Source organism: Pectinophora gossypiella, chromosome 15, assembly GCF_024362695.1.
Source record: "Pectinophora gossypiella chromosome 15, ilPecGoss1.1, whole genome shotgun sequence".
NCBI lineage: Eukaryota > Metazoa > Arthropoda > Insecta > Lepidoptera > Gelechiidae > Pectinophora > Pectinophora gossypiella.
Window position 1 is genome coordinate 11043429 of NC_065418.1, and position 14338 is coordinate 11057766.

General features: G+C 38.6%; 2 protein-coding genes across 2 annotated transcripts; one reads left to right on the plus strand and one right to left on the minus strand.

Annotated features, from left to right (window-relative positions):
• Positions 1-550: 550 nt before the first annotated feature.
• LOC126373395 (uncharacterized) lies at positions 551-13187 on the plus strand. Its single transcript, XM_050019563.1, has 3 exons — positions 551-668; positions 11824-11959; positions 13012-13187. The coding sequence occupies exons 1-3, from the start codon at positions 566-568 to the stop codon at positions 13139-13141; spliced, it is 369 nt and encodes a 122-aa protein (XP_049875520.1). The 5' UTR covers positions 551-565; the 3' UTR covers positions 13142-13187.
• On the minus strand, positions 5101-8537 carry LOC126373345 (uncharacterized). Its single transcript, XM_050019484.1, has 2 exons — positions 7938-8537; positions 5101-6144 (listed from the first exon to the last, which is right to left on the minus strand). The coding sequence occupies exon 2, from the start codon at positions 6043-6045 to the stop codon at positions 5137-5139; it is 909 nt and encodes a 302-aa protein (XP_049875441.1). The 5' UTR covers positions 6046-6144; positions 7938-8537; the 3' UTR covers positions 5101-5136.
• Positions 13188-14338: the final 1151 nt, after the last annotated feature.

Here is a 14338-nt window from a genome sequence, read left to right on the forward strand (position 1 = left end):
ATGGCGTATTTTGTTTTGTTTTACTCACTTGATGAAATATAAGCACTATTCAACCATTTAAATGATTCAAGTGGAATATAATAAATACTAAGTTTAAAATTGTATATAGTTTTTTTTACTGTTAGTAGTTTTACCTGTATATTTTACTGTACATCTTTGTTATTAATGAATGCAATAAACAGCTCACAAATACACTCACAAATATGTTTTGTTACTTTCCTATGAAAAATAAATGTAATACGTATTTAATATGATTATCATACTGAATATTCACTCAATTGTCATTAAGTAATATAACTTCTTTATAATAATTATAAATGTATATTTCTTAATAACGCGTCTAATTGAACTCTATTGTTACCTTAGGTACAGTTTTACCTAGCAAGCGCTTATTTTTTTTAGCCTTGAAAACTCCAATATTATTTTATTACATTGTGCTAATTTTTCGTCGGTTGCCTTACGAATTAGACAGACACATTTATGAATAATTACGTTCGACGTCACAAATCAAATAAATGTACAGTATAAAAGAGGTGTCTATCATTTTATGTGGCTACAAGGAATAATGATGTTGAAGTCTCTAGCTTTTGTGTTCTGTTTGGCACTGGTCGGGCAGTATGCCGATGGCGCTCAAAGTGTTCAAAAGGACGAAAAGCCAGATGTATTGAGTAAGTTCTTCATTTATTGGTACTTCTATGAGCGAAGAAAACTTCTTCCCAGACATGTCGGAAAAAACCGACAGGATTGCGTCATAGGCGGGTGTATCACCTAATCTCTGTGCATTTCATCGTACCTGTTTTAAGATTTCGTTTCGTTCGTATTAATCACGTCAGAATTAGTCGCGACTAATTCGTGTCGACCTCACTCCCTCTGGATTTTAGTTTTAAACGGTCGTAAGCCGCTTAAGGCTCGCGGATAGGGAACGCAATCCCGATCTCGCGAGATCTCTTCTAATTTTTCGCGATCAATCCCGAAGCATGATATGACGAGATCGCATTCGAAATTGACGGGATTGAGCGAATTTCCTTAAGTTATACTTTGATTGTTTTGATTATGCTGATTGCCAAAGAAAACTTAATTATTTAATTACTTAGTAATAAGCGATCTCGAGTCGGGATTGCATTCCCTACTCGTGGACTGTGTCCCGCACGCACTTACGCATTAAGCCGCAGACGGTGAGAATGAAATTTTTGTATGGAGTATCCGGTCTATGAGTCTGACCTCCCTTTTGCTTTCCATCATGTTTTTAACAATAATTATCTTTGTAATATATTCAGATATCACGTTAGGCCTTTATAAAAAAAAAAAACACCGTTGTACTCACGATCTGGAGGTCCCGAGTTCGAATCCTGGTGGGGACAAATCACAAAAATCACTCTTCTGTATCGTGTGGATTGTGAGGTTGATTACCAACCTCAGCAACCCTGGTGTCAGGGTTATCAAAAAACCACTTTGTGATCCCTGGTTTGGTTAGGAAATTACAGGCTGATCACCTGATTGTCCAAAAGTAAGATGATCCGTGCTTCGGAAGGCACGTTAAGCCGTTGGTCCCGGTTATTACTTACTAAATCATGTCAGGGCCCTATAGCGGCTAAATAATAATCCTGACTCCAAGGTCGATAGAAGAAGGAAGAACACCATTTTGAAAGAAACACTGGGTTTGTTTTAATTTTATAAATATTTTGTCACAAACTACAAGCTCTCTGTACTATGTCCTTTTAGGGACGTCCGTAGTATATCCGCGCGCATTATACATTGACCTTTTTATAAGATTGTTACTCAATGACAACTGTCAAATTGGAAGTCTGTATCACTTGCGTTTACAGGTTGTTAGTGACAACGGATACTGAGGGTAATGATTCAGACCATGACTCTGAGTTGATATCAAGTGGAATTTTCCTTCGCAAAAATCATGTTTTTTTAATGTTTTTTTAAATTATTTACGATTCTATACTTTTACGACGAAAAATTCCATTTGATATCAACTCAGAATCATGGTCTGAATCATCCTTTTAAGTTTTCGTTACGATGTCACTAACACCCTGCGTTTGGTTCACCACTACAATATTCGTGTTTTAACACTTTTAAATCAATTTCAGAGAACCAACCTGGGTGTTACGTGTCATACCTGGGTCGTGTCCTGGCCTTCGGTGATAGAGCGTCTGATGAGAGTGGAGTTTGCCAGCAATACCACTGTCCAACTGATACATCGGATGAGGCATACCAAATCCTAACGTAAGTATTAACCAACTTCACTAACAACTTCGGTTCAAATTAAGCTGAAGTTATTAATTACTGGAGTAATAGTAACGTCACTCAGTTGACCGAGAATTAAACACTTTCGACATATCAAGGGAGCAAGTTACGAAGGCTACAAAAGACCGCGTGGAAATCTGTTATTCGAAACCTACACCTTAACAGGCGATAATAAGATTAGAAGATGAGAAGAACGTAATATTATTAATTGTTATTGATACTGTCCTATTAATATTGTTACACCATACTCCACTTCACTCACTGAGTAAATTGGATTCAGTAAGTCTAACAGAAAAATGTGCCTAATTTTTGATAAACTTGAGCATTAAATTCACTTGTAATGAGCATTTGTGCGAATGTTACAATTAGAGAAAAGTACGAGAACATTTTAGCGAGCATTCTGCTCATGAAAACGTACATAGTAATGTTCGGCTCTATGTTTGGCTCGGCTCGTTGTTCAGTTCGACAAATATAGAAATGGCGTATGCTCGAGGTTCTGTCACAAGTGAATGCTCAAGTCTACTAGCACCTTTAGAGTGGCTTCTATTTTGAACATTTTATAATTTATCTTTGATACAGAACCTATTCTTGTAAATCGGACTGAATCATTTGTTGCTGCAGGGAGTAAGGGTTAATTTTGATGAGGTGAGTTTTCTGGCTGTCTGACTAATTTATTTCTTCATTTGCAGCTGTTCCACTTATTCAGAAGAATGCATCCTTATACCTGGCAACTTAGACGCTTTGTTCCCCGACTGCTGTGACACACTTGACACTGATAAGACCTTCGCCAGTGAGAAGGCCAGTGGAGTCCAATGCTACGTGACAACATGAACATATACAGCCTTATACGTCCCATTATTGGTGACATGCATCGCCTCAATTAATCGATGGATGCATTCATAACCAAAATCATGTTCCTCTTTGTAATCTACGAGTAAATGAATTGCTGAACTGCATTATATGTATTTGTCTGAAACTAAACCCGTAAAACTACTTAATTTTATTTATATTGTTTATTTTTTATTTAAATTAAGAATTTTTACACAAGAGACGACTGCTATATAATATGGAACACGTATGGTAACACGGTGGAGAAAAATCAAAATGGCTGAAAGAGATGGCGCATGCCGGCCATACAAAGTGTTCTGATATTAGTTAACCGTTAGAGGTGGGTAATTTTCGAACAAATACAGGACACGTGAAGTTGCTTTGGCAGCGAGCGCACTCCGCATCATCAGTATTGTTATGAATTAGTAGAACAGGTTTTTGAGTTTAACCCTTGTTTGACGTCGAATATAATACATATATTATGTTTCTCAAACCAAAATACAAAAAACTAATTATTGCGCATCTTCTGATATTTTTTATCTTTTATATTATGTACAACACAATACTAGAATAACGGGATCACGAATGGAGGCCGAAGTTCAAATCCCGATAGGGACCCTGTAGAAATCAGAGATCAGTTCAGTATAATTAGTAATTATATTTCAATAAGATAACATTTTACAATAATCACAATGCGCGGGAAAAATTAGGTCTGTCAAAGTACGATATCTAGTGTTGTGACGTTCATTAGCATAGTGCTGCGTCGGTTGAAAGTAGGTTGATCGATTCTTTTCTATCCAGCAAAACGTACGTATAAAACTAATGCAACTCAAGCAAGATTCAATATAAAGAAGAAGAAAAGTGAGGAGAAGCAAGTCACTTACTAGGTTTAAAATGGGAGTTAGCGGAAAAAAATGTTGTATGAAAAGTTCTAAGCTGCATAAGTTAGATGCTTGAAATTTGATATGCTCTCCCACACAAAGATCTCTCTTTTATTACACGCCTCGCGGACGAAGTCGCGGGCAAAAGCTAGTAAAAATATATGGGATTGACATGTCACTTCATGTCAATCCCATATGTTTTTATAATACAGTCGATTGTCATCAGCGTTGGGAAATATTACAAAAAATACTTTTTGATCCCTACCTTTGGTTACGACATTACAGCCTAATCACCTCATTGTCCGTAAGTAAGATGATCCGTGCTTCGTGCACGTTAAGCCGTTAGTCTCGGTTACTACTTACTGATGTAAGTAAGTAGTCGTTAGGTGAATCATGTCGGGGCCTTTGCCTTCTCAAAAGTAACCCTGACATCAGGGTTGATGAGGTTGGTAATCCACCCTCACAACCCATACCAGAGAAGAAGTCAGAATCGTTTGCAACTTCATCATCAGCCGTACGACGCCCAATACTGAGCATAAGCCTCCCCCAAGGATCTCCATCATCACCACTAATTTAATGTTGTTATGTTCGTCTCTGTATTTTTTTCTGTTTACTTCTTTATGTAATAAAATATAATTAGATGATCAAACGAACTTACCTGAAGTGAAGTTCGATCTTAATTATCCTGTCTTCGTCGGAGAGATTTAATATGATTACCTGTAGTAGTTCCGCTACGCCTCGAACCACTCGCACATAGTTTAGCGCCATAAGAAAGAAAGAGATAGCACTATCTCCATAGGCGCCCGACTACCCAACTAACTCATTTAGTTCAGAGCACAAATTATACTAGACAAACTATAACATTGTTTAGGGGAATAAGAGTTTCACCTGAATTCCAGGGTTGGGGGGGACCTTAAATCTCTCCGACGAAGACAGGATAATTAAGATCGAACTTCACTTCAGGTAAGTTCGTTTGATCATCTAATTATCCTGTCTTCGTCTTTCGAGATTTAATATGATTACCTGTAGATGTTCAGAGATACACATATGCAATGTTATAGGTAGGATCAAAACTAAAATCTTTGTGGTATAAATAATAATATATTATTATTCTAATCAGTCAACAAAACAACTTCTTCTATAACTTAACCAAACAAAGTACATAGCTTCCTTATTGATTTAGTACAGCATTAGCAAATTCACAGTTACTTTCAGTGAATGGTCTATTGTAAAAATTAGCAAATATGGCAGATTGGTCTGACCAACCAGCAGTTCTCCTAATGACGTCGACACTGATTCCTGCTTGATGTGCAGCTGAAGAAGATGCATGTCGAGTGCTATGAGCACAAAATATTGCAGTGTCGATGCCACTAGCAGTCAAAGTCTGTTTTATCCATCGCCCAATTGTTTGAGGAGATGCAGCGTGAAACGGCTTTTTAAAAGTTAAAATCAATTTGTTATCGACATGACCTCTATTAGAAGATGTAACATTCAAGTAGGTTATTAAAGTCTCTGCAGGACAAACTGCAGGGCGCTGGCGGAAAAAAGGCAGATCAAGTACTGGTTGAGATTTACCTATTCCTGATGTCTTGATTAAATCTGTAATAGTGATCTTTACTTCATTTTGATTTATCATAATATTCGGTATTCTAATCAATGAAAGCGTTTGACATCGTTGGCCAGTAGACAAAGCCAGTAACATAACCAATTTTTTACTTAATTTTTCCAAAGTTAAATTCTCATTAGGATATAAATCAGAAAGATAATTGAGCACAATATTAGGGTTCCACGTACAGTTATACCTAGGGAAGGATGGCTTCAATTTAAACACACCCCTAAAGAATCTTTTGACACGTTCGTCTTGTCCTATATTATTTCCGGAAATAAATGATAAAGCAGAACGATGATTGTTTAATGTTCCATAATTGGAACCCCTTGATAAACATTGTGATAAGAAATCTAACAAATCATATACTTCAATCAGGAATGGATCTAGTCCCCTATCGCTACAGTACAACCACCACTGTTTAAAGCTAGATGTATATTGTATCTTCGTCCTCACCGAAATGGAGGAGAGCATTACAGTCAAAGCCGAACGTGGGACTTTTATTCGAGCGAAGGCTTCCCGGATAATATAGTCGCCACCAGGGAAAGGCGTCGATGCAGCGGATGAACTTCCCTGAAATTAGACGACAATAAATATTTTTCAGGGGGAAATGTCAGAATTTCCCCTACAACAAGCGATTTGAAGACTGGAAACCATGCTTGAGATGGCCAGTTTGGTACTACTATGATACCGGTTGCCCTATCGACTATCTTTTGTAAAACCTTTAAAATAAGTGAAAACGGTGGAAATGCATAAAAAAACATATCCCATTTTACAGTAAAAGCATCTACATTGATTGCATAGGGGTCACGCTTCCACGATATATATTGTCTACACTTAGCATTCATCCTTGAAGCAAATATATCAACCTCCGGTTCACCAAACTTAGAAACTATTGCACCAAATGCGGTGGAATGTAATTCCCACTCAATGTCGATATTCCTTGACTCTGCATCCGCTTCAATATTCTGAGTCGATGCGATATATGAAGCAAAAAGGAATAATTGTCGCTTTTCACACCAGGTCCAAATTTTACGAGTAACTTCATTGAGATGTGGGTATTGCACTCCACCCATTCTGTTTATATAAGCAATCGCCGTGGTATTGTCTATACGTAAAAGTATATGACAATTATTCATCTCATATGCGAACGATTTTAGACCAAAGTAGGCTGCAAGTAGCTCCAAATAATTAATATGACGAGCACGCTCATCTACTGTCCACGAACCACCTATACTTTCTCCACCAGAAGCTGCACCCCAGCCAATTTTTGAAGCATCAGTAAATATCTCTAACGCAAACGACATTGGTCGAATGGGGTTACTTGTATTTAAAATTGATGATTTCCACCAAACTAAATCATCATGTAAACTATTCGGAATGATCATAATTTTATCGTAGTCGTCATTATCCAATAATGCAAGGTACTTGGCTCTCTCTAAAGATTTGGTGTAAAGCCACCCATACGCAACGGCCGGGCATGCGGCAGTAAGAGTACCTAAGTACCGAGCAAAAGCACGAATAGTAAGCCTCGTTGTATTTAATATATATTCGGTCCGGGACAAAATGTCGTGTCTTTTCTTAGATGGAAGCTCCAGTGTCATGTCCCGAGAGTTCAAAATAAAACCTAAAAACTTACAAGTTTGACTTGGCACCAGTGAACTCTTCTCATAATTTATTACAAAACCTAAGTTTATTAGGCACCTAATGCTTTCATTTATGTTATTAGAACATTCTTCATAACTGTCCCCGAAATAACAACTGTCATCTAAATAGAACACTGACCTAAAACCTCGAGAACGCAAAAAAGTTGAAACTGGTTTCATAAGTTTTGTGAAAGCGTGAGGAGCCGAACTCAACCCAAAAGGTAAAACCAAAAATTCGTATAGAATATTATCAAAATAAAATCTTAAAAATTTAACATGACTCTCGTGGATAGGCAATAAAAAGTACGCTTCCTTCAAGTCCAAGTTTACCATATAGCAATTAGGTGTAATTAATTTAATGGCAGTCCTAACATCTTCCATCTTAAAATGACTTACATCTACAAAATTATTCAATTTCTTTAAGTTTAATATTAATCTCTTTTCACCATTACTTTTGGGTATAATAAAAATGCTAGAAACAAAATGATCACGAGATGGATTACATTTACGTATGACATTTGCTTGTACCAACCGATTCAATTCCATTTCAATATATAATCGATCATCTTTCGAGAATGATGATTTTGGAATTGTACCTGGACGCTGCGTAGGACATTTAAGAAAGGGAATTTTATAACCAGAAATGGTCTCAAGGACCGTCTTATCATCGGTGATGTTTCTCCAAGCTTGAATAAAATGCTTCAAGCGGCCTGCATGTACCTGTGAGGCTACTGCTTCGTGTTGGCTGTGGTTGCTGCTCCCGCTTGCTTGTGGCGTGGTACAGCGGGCGGGTGGTGGGTCGCCACATTCGGCGCGCGCGACGTCCCCGGCGTCTGCGCTGCCCCGCGACGGCGATAGTTCGATATCGGCTTGTTCCCGCCGCCGCGTCTTGACTGCGCACGAGCGCTGCGGTGATATTGCTGGCGTGACGGCGGGCCCTTGTAGTTTAAAGTGCTCGCTGAAGCTGCAGATTGGATTAACTTTCCTGTATTCTGTATTCCACGCGAAGATTTAATAAACTCGCCTAATTTTTCACCAAACAGATGACAGTCCCGTTTTCGATCCTTGAAGGGCTCTATAAAAGTCTTATCAACCATTGGGGTGACGAGAAATCGTCTCGTTTCGGTCTCCAAGTGATGCGAGTCTGAAAGAAGCTTTGTCGCGTCTGTAAGAAGACGAAGTATTTCAGAAGTATCACTGGACTTCGTCAGTATACCTGACATAGTCTTTCCCAAAATAGCAAGGACGCATCCTATTTGGGACTGCTTCCTTTGAACCCTTGCGTCACGATTTCTTGCCGACTCATTTAAGACAGCAGCTATCTCTGGGTTCAACACCGGAGCTTTAGTTAAAGGACAATTTTTAGGAAGAAGGTATCCCTTTATTAGCTTTTCTCGGGATTCTTTTTTCAGACCGTCCCTGAGTATAGGATCCCATCTTTTTGCTAAGTCCGCCACTATATCAGGGCCCCACTCGGCTGTCTCGGTCTCATAATCCCCTAATGCCTTTAAAAGTTCGGGGTCCGCAACCAGAGCCTCTGAATTATCATTGGCATCTGCCTCCCTAGGGGTTAACATCAGTGTGGGGTCGGTTGGCTGCAGTGGTCGTCCTCCCGTCGTTGAAAGCTCAGGTGGCACTGGCGATGGCAGCGCAGAGGGCGCCGAGTTGCCTGGTGTAACTATCGGCGTTGCGGAGGCTGCAGATATACCTTCCGCCATTGCCACCGCGGCCGCCGTAGCAGACGCGGGCGAGCGGTCTGGGGATGACCACACAGATGCGCCTCCGTCCGATTCCAGATAAACTGGAAGATTATAATATATTGGTTAATATCTCGTATTAACTCCAATAAAATTTATATATAAGGCCAATATCTCGTATTGGCTCGAAATATTTATATACCGTCTAACATCTCGTGTTAGATCTAAGGTAAGAAAACAGCCACAATAAACAAAATACACTTCGATGACAAAAAAAAAAGAAAATGTTTACATACCTTCATCATCGGTACATCGATGACGATTTTCTCTGTTTAATTTCTGTTCGTATTTTCTAATTTTTCGACGCCATTTATCCTCTTTCTTGCCGTCGTACTTCCTTTTCGGCATTTTAAATATCTTTAAACAGAATTGATGATGTTCAATAAACGTAAAAAACAAACTATTTTCACTATGTGCGGTAGCTACGCGCGCACGAACACGAATGAGTTAGTTGGGTAGTCGGGCGCCTATGGAGATAGTGCTATCTCTTTCTTTCTTATGGCGCTAAACTATGTGCGAGTGGTTCGAGGCGTAGCGGAACTACTACAGGTAATCATATTAAATCTCGAAAGACGAAGACAGGATAATAATAAATATTAAATTTAATGAATTAAAATATACTTATTATTATTCTTTTCTTCTCTTTTATATACTTATGGGATTTTAACATAGATTATTATGCCAGCTCCATCGATCAAGAAATGATGGCGTATTTTGTTTTGTTTTACTCACTTGATGAAATATAAGCACTATTCAACCATTTAAATGATTCAAGTGGAATATAATAAATACTAAAATTAAAATTGTATATAGTTTTTTTTTTACTGTTAGTAATTTTACTCACAAATATGTTTTGTTAAAAGTAACAAATAATCATAATAATAAAAAATAATCATATTAATAATCATATTAAATACGTATTACATTTATACGTATTTAATATGATTATCATACTGAATATTCACTCAATTGTAATAAGTAATATAACTTCTTTATTAATAATTATACTTAAATGTATATTTCTTAATAACGCGTCCAATTGAACTCTATTGTTACCTTAGGTACAGTTTTACCTAGCATGCGCTTATTTTGTTAGCCTTGAACACTCCAAAATTATATTATTACATCGTGCGAATTGTTCGTCTGTTGCCTTACGAATTAAACAGACACATTTATGATTAATTTCGTTTGACGTCACAAATCAAATAAATGTACAGTATAAAAGAGGTGTCTATCATTTTGTGTGGCCACAAGGAATAATGATGTTGAAGTCTCTTGCTTTTGTGTTCTGTTTGGCACTGGTCGGGCAGTATGCCGATGGCGCTCAAAGTGTTCAAAAGGACGAAAAGCCAGATGTATTGAGTAAGTTCTTCATTTATTGGTACTTCTATGAGCGAAGAAATCTTCTTCCCAGAGATGTCGGAAAAACCGACAGTATTGCGTCATAGGCGGGTGTATCACCTATCCGATTTATCCGATTATCCCTGTGCAATTCATCACACCTGTTTAAAGATTTTGTTTTGTTCGTATTAATCACGTCATCAACGCTTTAATAAAAATAGTGGCGACTAATTCGTGTCGACCTCACTCCCTCTGGATTTTACTTTAGTTTTAAATGGTACGAACATTTAGCCGCTGAAGGCTCGCGGATAGGGAATGTAATCCCGATCTCTCCCGCATTCGAGATTGACGGGATTGGGAGAATTTCCTTAAGTTATACTTTGATTGTTTTGATTATGCTGATTGCCAAAGAAAACTTAATTATTGAATTACTTAGTAATATTGAAGAATAATCTCGAATTAGCGATCTCGAGTCAGGATTGCATTTCCTACTCGCGGACTGTGTCCCGCACGCATTTACGCGTTAAGCCGCAGACGGTGAGAATTTAATTTTTGTATGGAGTATCCGGTCTATGAGTCTGACCTCCCTTTTGCTTTCCATCATGTTTTTAACAATAATTATCTTTGTAGTATATTCAGATATCGCGTTAGGACTTTATAAAAAATAATTAAACACCGTTGTACTCACGATCCGGAGGTCCCGAGTTCGAATCCCGGTGGGGACAAATCACAAAAATCACTCATCTTGTATCGTGTGGATTGTGAGGTTGATTACCAACCTCAGCAACCCTGGTGTCAGGGTTATCAAAAAACACTTTGTGATCCCTAGTGTGGTAAGGAAATTACAGGCTGATCACCTGATTGTCCAAAAGTAAGACGATCCGTTGGTCCCAGTTATTACTTACTCAGTCATGTCAGGGGCCTATGGCGGCTCAATAATAATCCTGACTCCAGGGTCGATAGAAGAAGGAAGAACACCATTTTGAAAGAAATACTGGGTTTATTTTAATTTTATAAATATTTTGCCACAAACTACATGCTCTCTGTACTATGTCCTTTTAGGGGCGTTCATAGTAAATCGGTGCGCATTATAGGTTAACCTTTTTATAAGATTGTTACTCAATGACAACTGTCAAATTGGAAGTCTGTACCTGCGTTTCGGTTTTGGTATACAGGTTGTTAGTGACAACGGATACTGAGGGGAATGATTCAGACCATGACTCTGAGTTGATATCAAGTGGAATTTTCCTTCGCAAAAATCATGTTTTTTTAATGTTTTTTTAAATTATTTATAATTCTGTACTTTTGCGATGGAAAATTCCACTTGATATTAACTCAGAATAATCAGCTGAATCACCCCCTCTCAATATTTGTTACGATGTCACTTACACCCCATAGAAGTACATATATGTAGCCATACAATTACCTTCGTATGGGTGTCAGTGACACCGTAAGGAATACTGAAGGGGATGACTCCGATAATTTTGACGATTTTAAATCAATTACAGAGAATTATCCTGGGTGTTACGTGTCATACCTGGGTCGTGTCCTGGCCTTCGGTGTTAGAGCGCCTGATGAGAGTGGAGTTTGCCGGGAATACATCTGTCCAACTGATTCATCGGATGAGGCATACCACATCGTAACGTAAGTATTAACCAACTTCACCAACAACTTCGATTCAAATTAAGCTAAAGTAATTAATTACTATACAGTAGTAGAGGAGCTCGGTGGCGCAGCGGTAAACGCGCTCGGTCTGCGATTGTTGACGTAAAGCAACTTTTGCAGAGGCCGGTCATAGGATGGGTGACCACAAAAAAAAAAAAGTTTTCATCTCGAGCTCCTCCGTGCTTCGGAAGGCACGGTAAGCCGTTGGTCCCGGCTGCATTAGCAGTCGTTAATAACCACCAATCCGCACTGGGCCCGCGTGGTGGTTTAAGGCCCGATCTCCCTATCCATCCATAGGGAAGGCCCGTGCCCCAGCAGTGGGGACGTTAATGGGCTGATGATGATGAATTAATTACTGGTGTAATAGTAACGTCACTCAGTTGACCGAGAATTAAACACTTTCGACATATCAAGGGAGCAAGTTACAAAGGCTACAAAAGACCGCGTGGATATCTGTTATTCGAAACCTACACCCTAACAGGCGATAATAAGATTAGAAGATGAGAAGAACATAATATTATTCATTGTTATTGATACTGTCCTATAAATGTTGTTAATAGTACACCATACTCCACTTCACTCACTGAGTGAACTGGACTCAGTATGGTTTATTTGATTATTAAAATTCGAAAATAAACTTGAGCTTGTACTTGTAATGAGCTTGCTTGATTCACTTGTAATGAGCATTTGTGCGAATGTTACAGTACGAGAAAAATACGAGAATATTTTTGCGAGCATCCTATCGAGCGCTCTTGCTCATGAAAACGTTCATAGCAATGTTTGGCTCTATGCTTGGCTCGGCTTGTTCAGTTCGACAAATATAAAAACGGCGAATGCTCGATATTCTGTTACAAGTGAATGCTAAAGTCTATCAGACTTTAGAGTGGCTTCTATTTTGAACATTTTATAATTTGTCTTTGATATAGAACCTATTCTTGTAAATCGGACTGAATCATGCAGCAAGGAGTAAGGGTTAATTTTGACGAGGTGAGTTTTCGAGCTGTCTGGCTAATATATTTCTTTATTTGCAGCTGTCCCAATTATTCAGAAGAATGCATCCTTATTCCTGGCGACTCAGACGCTTTGTACCCCGACTGCTGTGACAAACTTGACAGCGAGAAGACCATCGCCAGTGGAGCCCAATGCTACGCGACATCATAAACATTTCTTGTCTGTAATCTACGAGTAAATGAATTGCTGAATTGCATTTAATACCTTTGTCTTAAACTAAACCTGTACCTACTTAGTTGTATTTATATTAATTATTTTTTATTTAAATTAAGAATTATTACACACGAGACGATAGTTTTAGAACCATTGATATATAATATGGAACACGTATGGTAAAAGGGTGGAGAAAAATCAAAATGGCTGAAAAAAGATGGCGCATGGCGGCCATACAAAGTGTTCCGAAATTGGTTAACCGTTAGAGGTGGGTCATTTTTGAACAAATACAAGACCCGCGAAACTGCTTTAGCAGCGAGCGCTCTCGACACATCATCTAATGTTGTTATGAATTTATAAATTCACTCCACTGTTCACTTCACTGTTCTACTGAACAGGTTTTAAGTTTAACCCTTGTTTGACGTGGAATATAGAGGTAATAATTATTTTTCCCAAACCAAAACACAAATACTAATTACTGCGCATCTTCTGATATTTTTTATATTTTACATTATGTACAACACATTTTTAAATTATGTACAACTACTAGAATAACGGGATCACGATTTGGAGGCCCAGGTTCAAATCCCGATGGGGATCCTGTCGGAATCACTTTGTGAGACTGTCCTTTGTTTGGTAAGGACATACACAGCGGGATGAATCACTTGACTGCCCGGAAAAGAAAGATGATGCTGTGCTTCGGAGGGCACGTTAAGCTGTTGGTCCCGGTTAGCCTTAAAAAGACCTACACCAACCCGCAGTGGAGCAGCGTGGAGTAGGTATGTGCTATGTAGGGGTTTTCCGGTTGAATTAGGGGAGGCCTGTACCCAGCAGTAGGAAGTACTACTTATATAGGCCATTATTTATGTTAAGTTATGAGATTCCTTAGATAAATTATTTTGAAGTAAAACTGCCACTGAAATGCATAAAAACAATGTGTGATCTTCTTCTATCGTGTGGGTTGTGAGGTGGAGTACCAGCCTCATCAACCCTGGTGTCAGGGTTACTATTGAGCCGCCAAAGACCCCTGACATGGCTCATGTAACGACTACTTACTTACATCACTAAGTAGTAATCGGGACCAACGGCTTAACGTGCCTTCCGAAGCACGGATCATCTTACTTTCGGACAATCTGGTGATCAGCCAGTAATGTCCTAACCAAACTAGGGACCACAAAGTAATTTTGTTTGTGA

Coding starts and splice junctions, on each gene's coding strand:
- LOC126373395 (XM_050019563.1), top strand. CDS start 566: ATGATGTTGAAGTCTCTAGCTTTTGTGTTCTGTTTGGCACTGGTCGGG. Junction 669..11,823: donor CGAAAAGCCAGATGTATTGA/GTAAGTTCTTCA, acceptor AATCAATTACAG/AGAATTATCCTGGGTGTTAC. Junction 11,960..13,011: donor GAGGCATACCACATCGTAAC/GTAAGTATTAAC, acceptor CTTTATTTGCAG/CTGTCCCAATTATTCAGAAG.
- LOC126373345 (XM_050019484.1), bottom strand. CDS start 6,045: ATGCTCTCCTCCATTTCGGTGAGGACGAAGATACAATATACATCTAGC.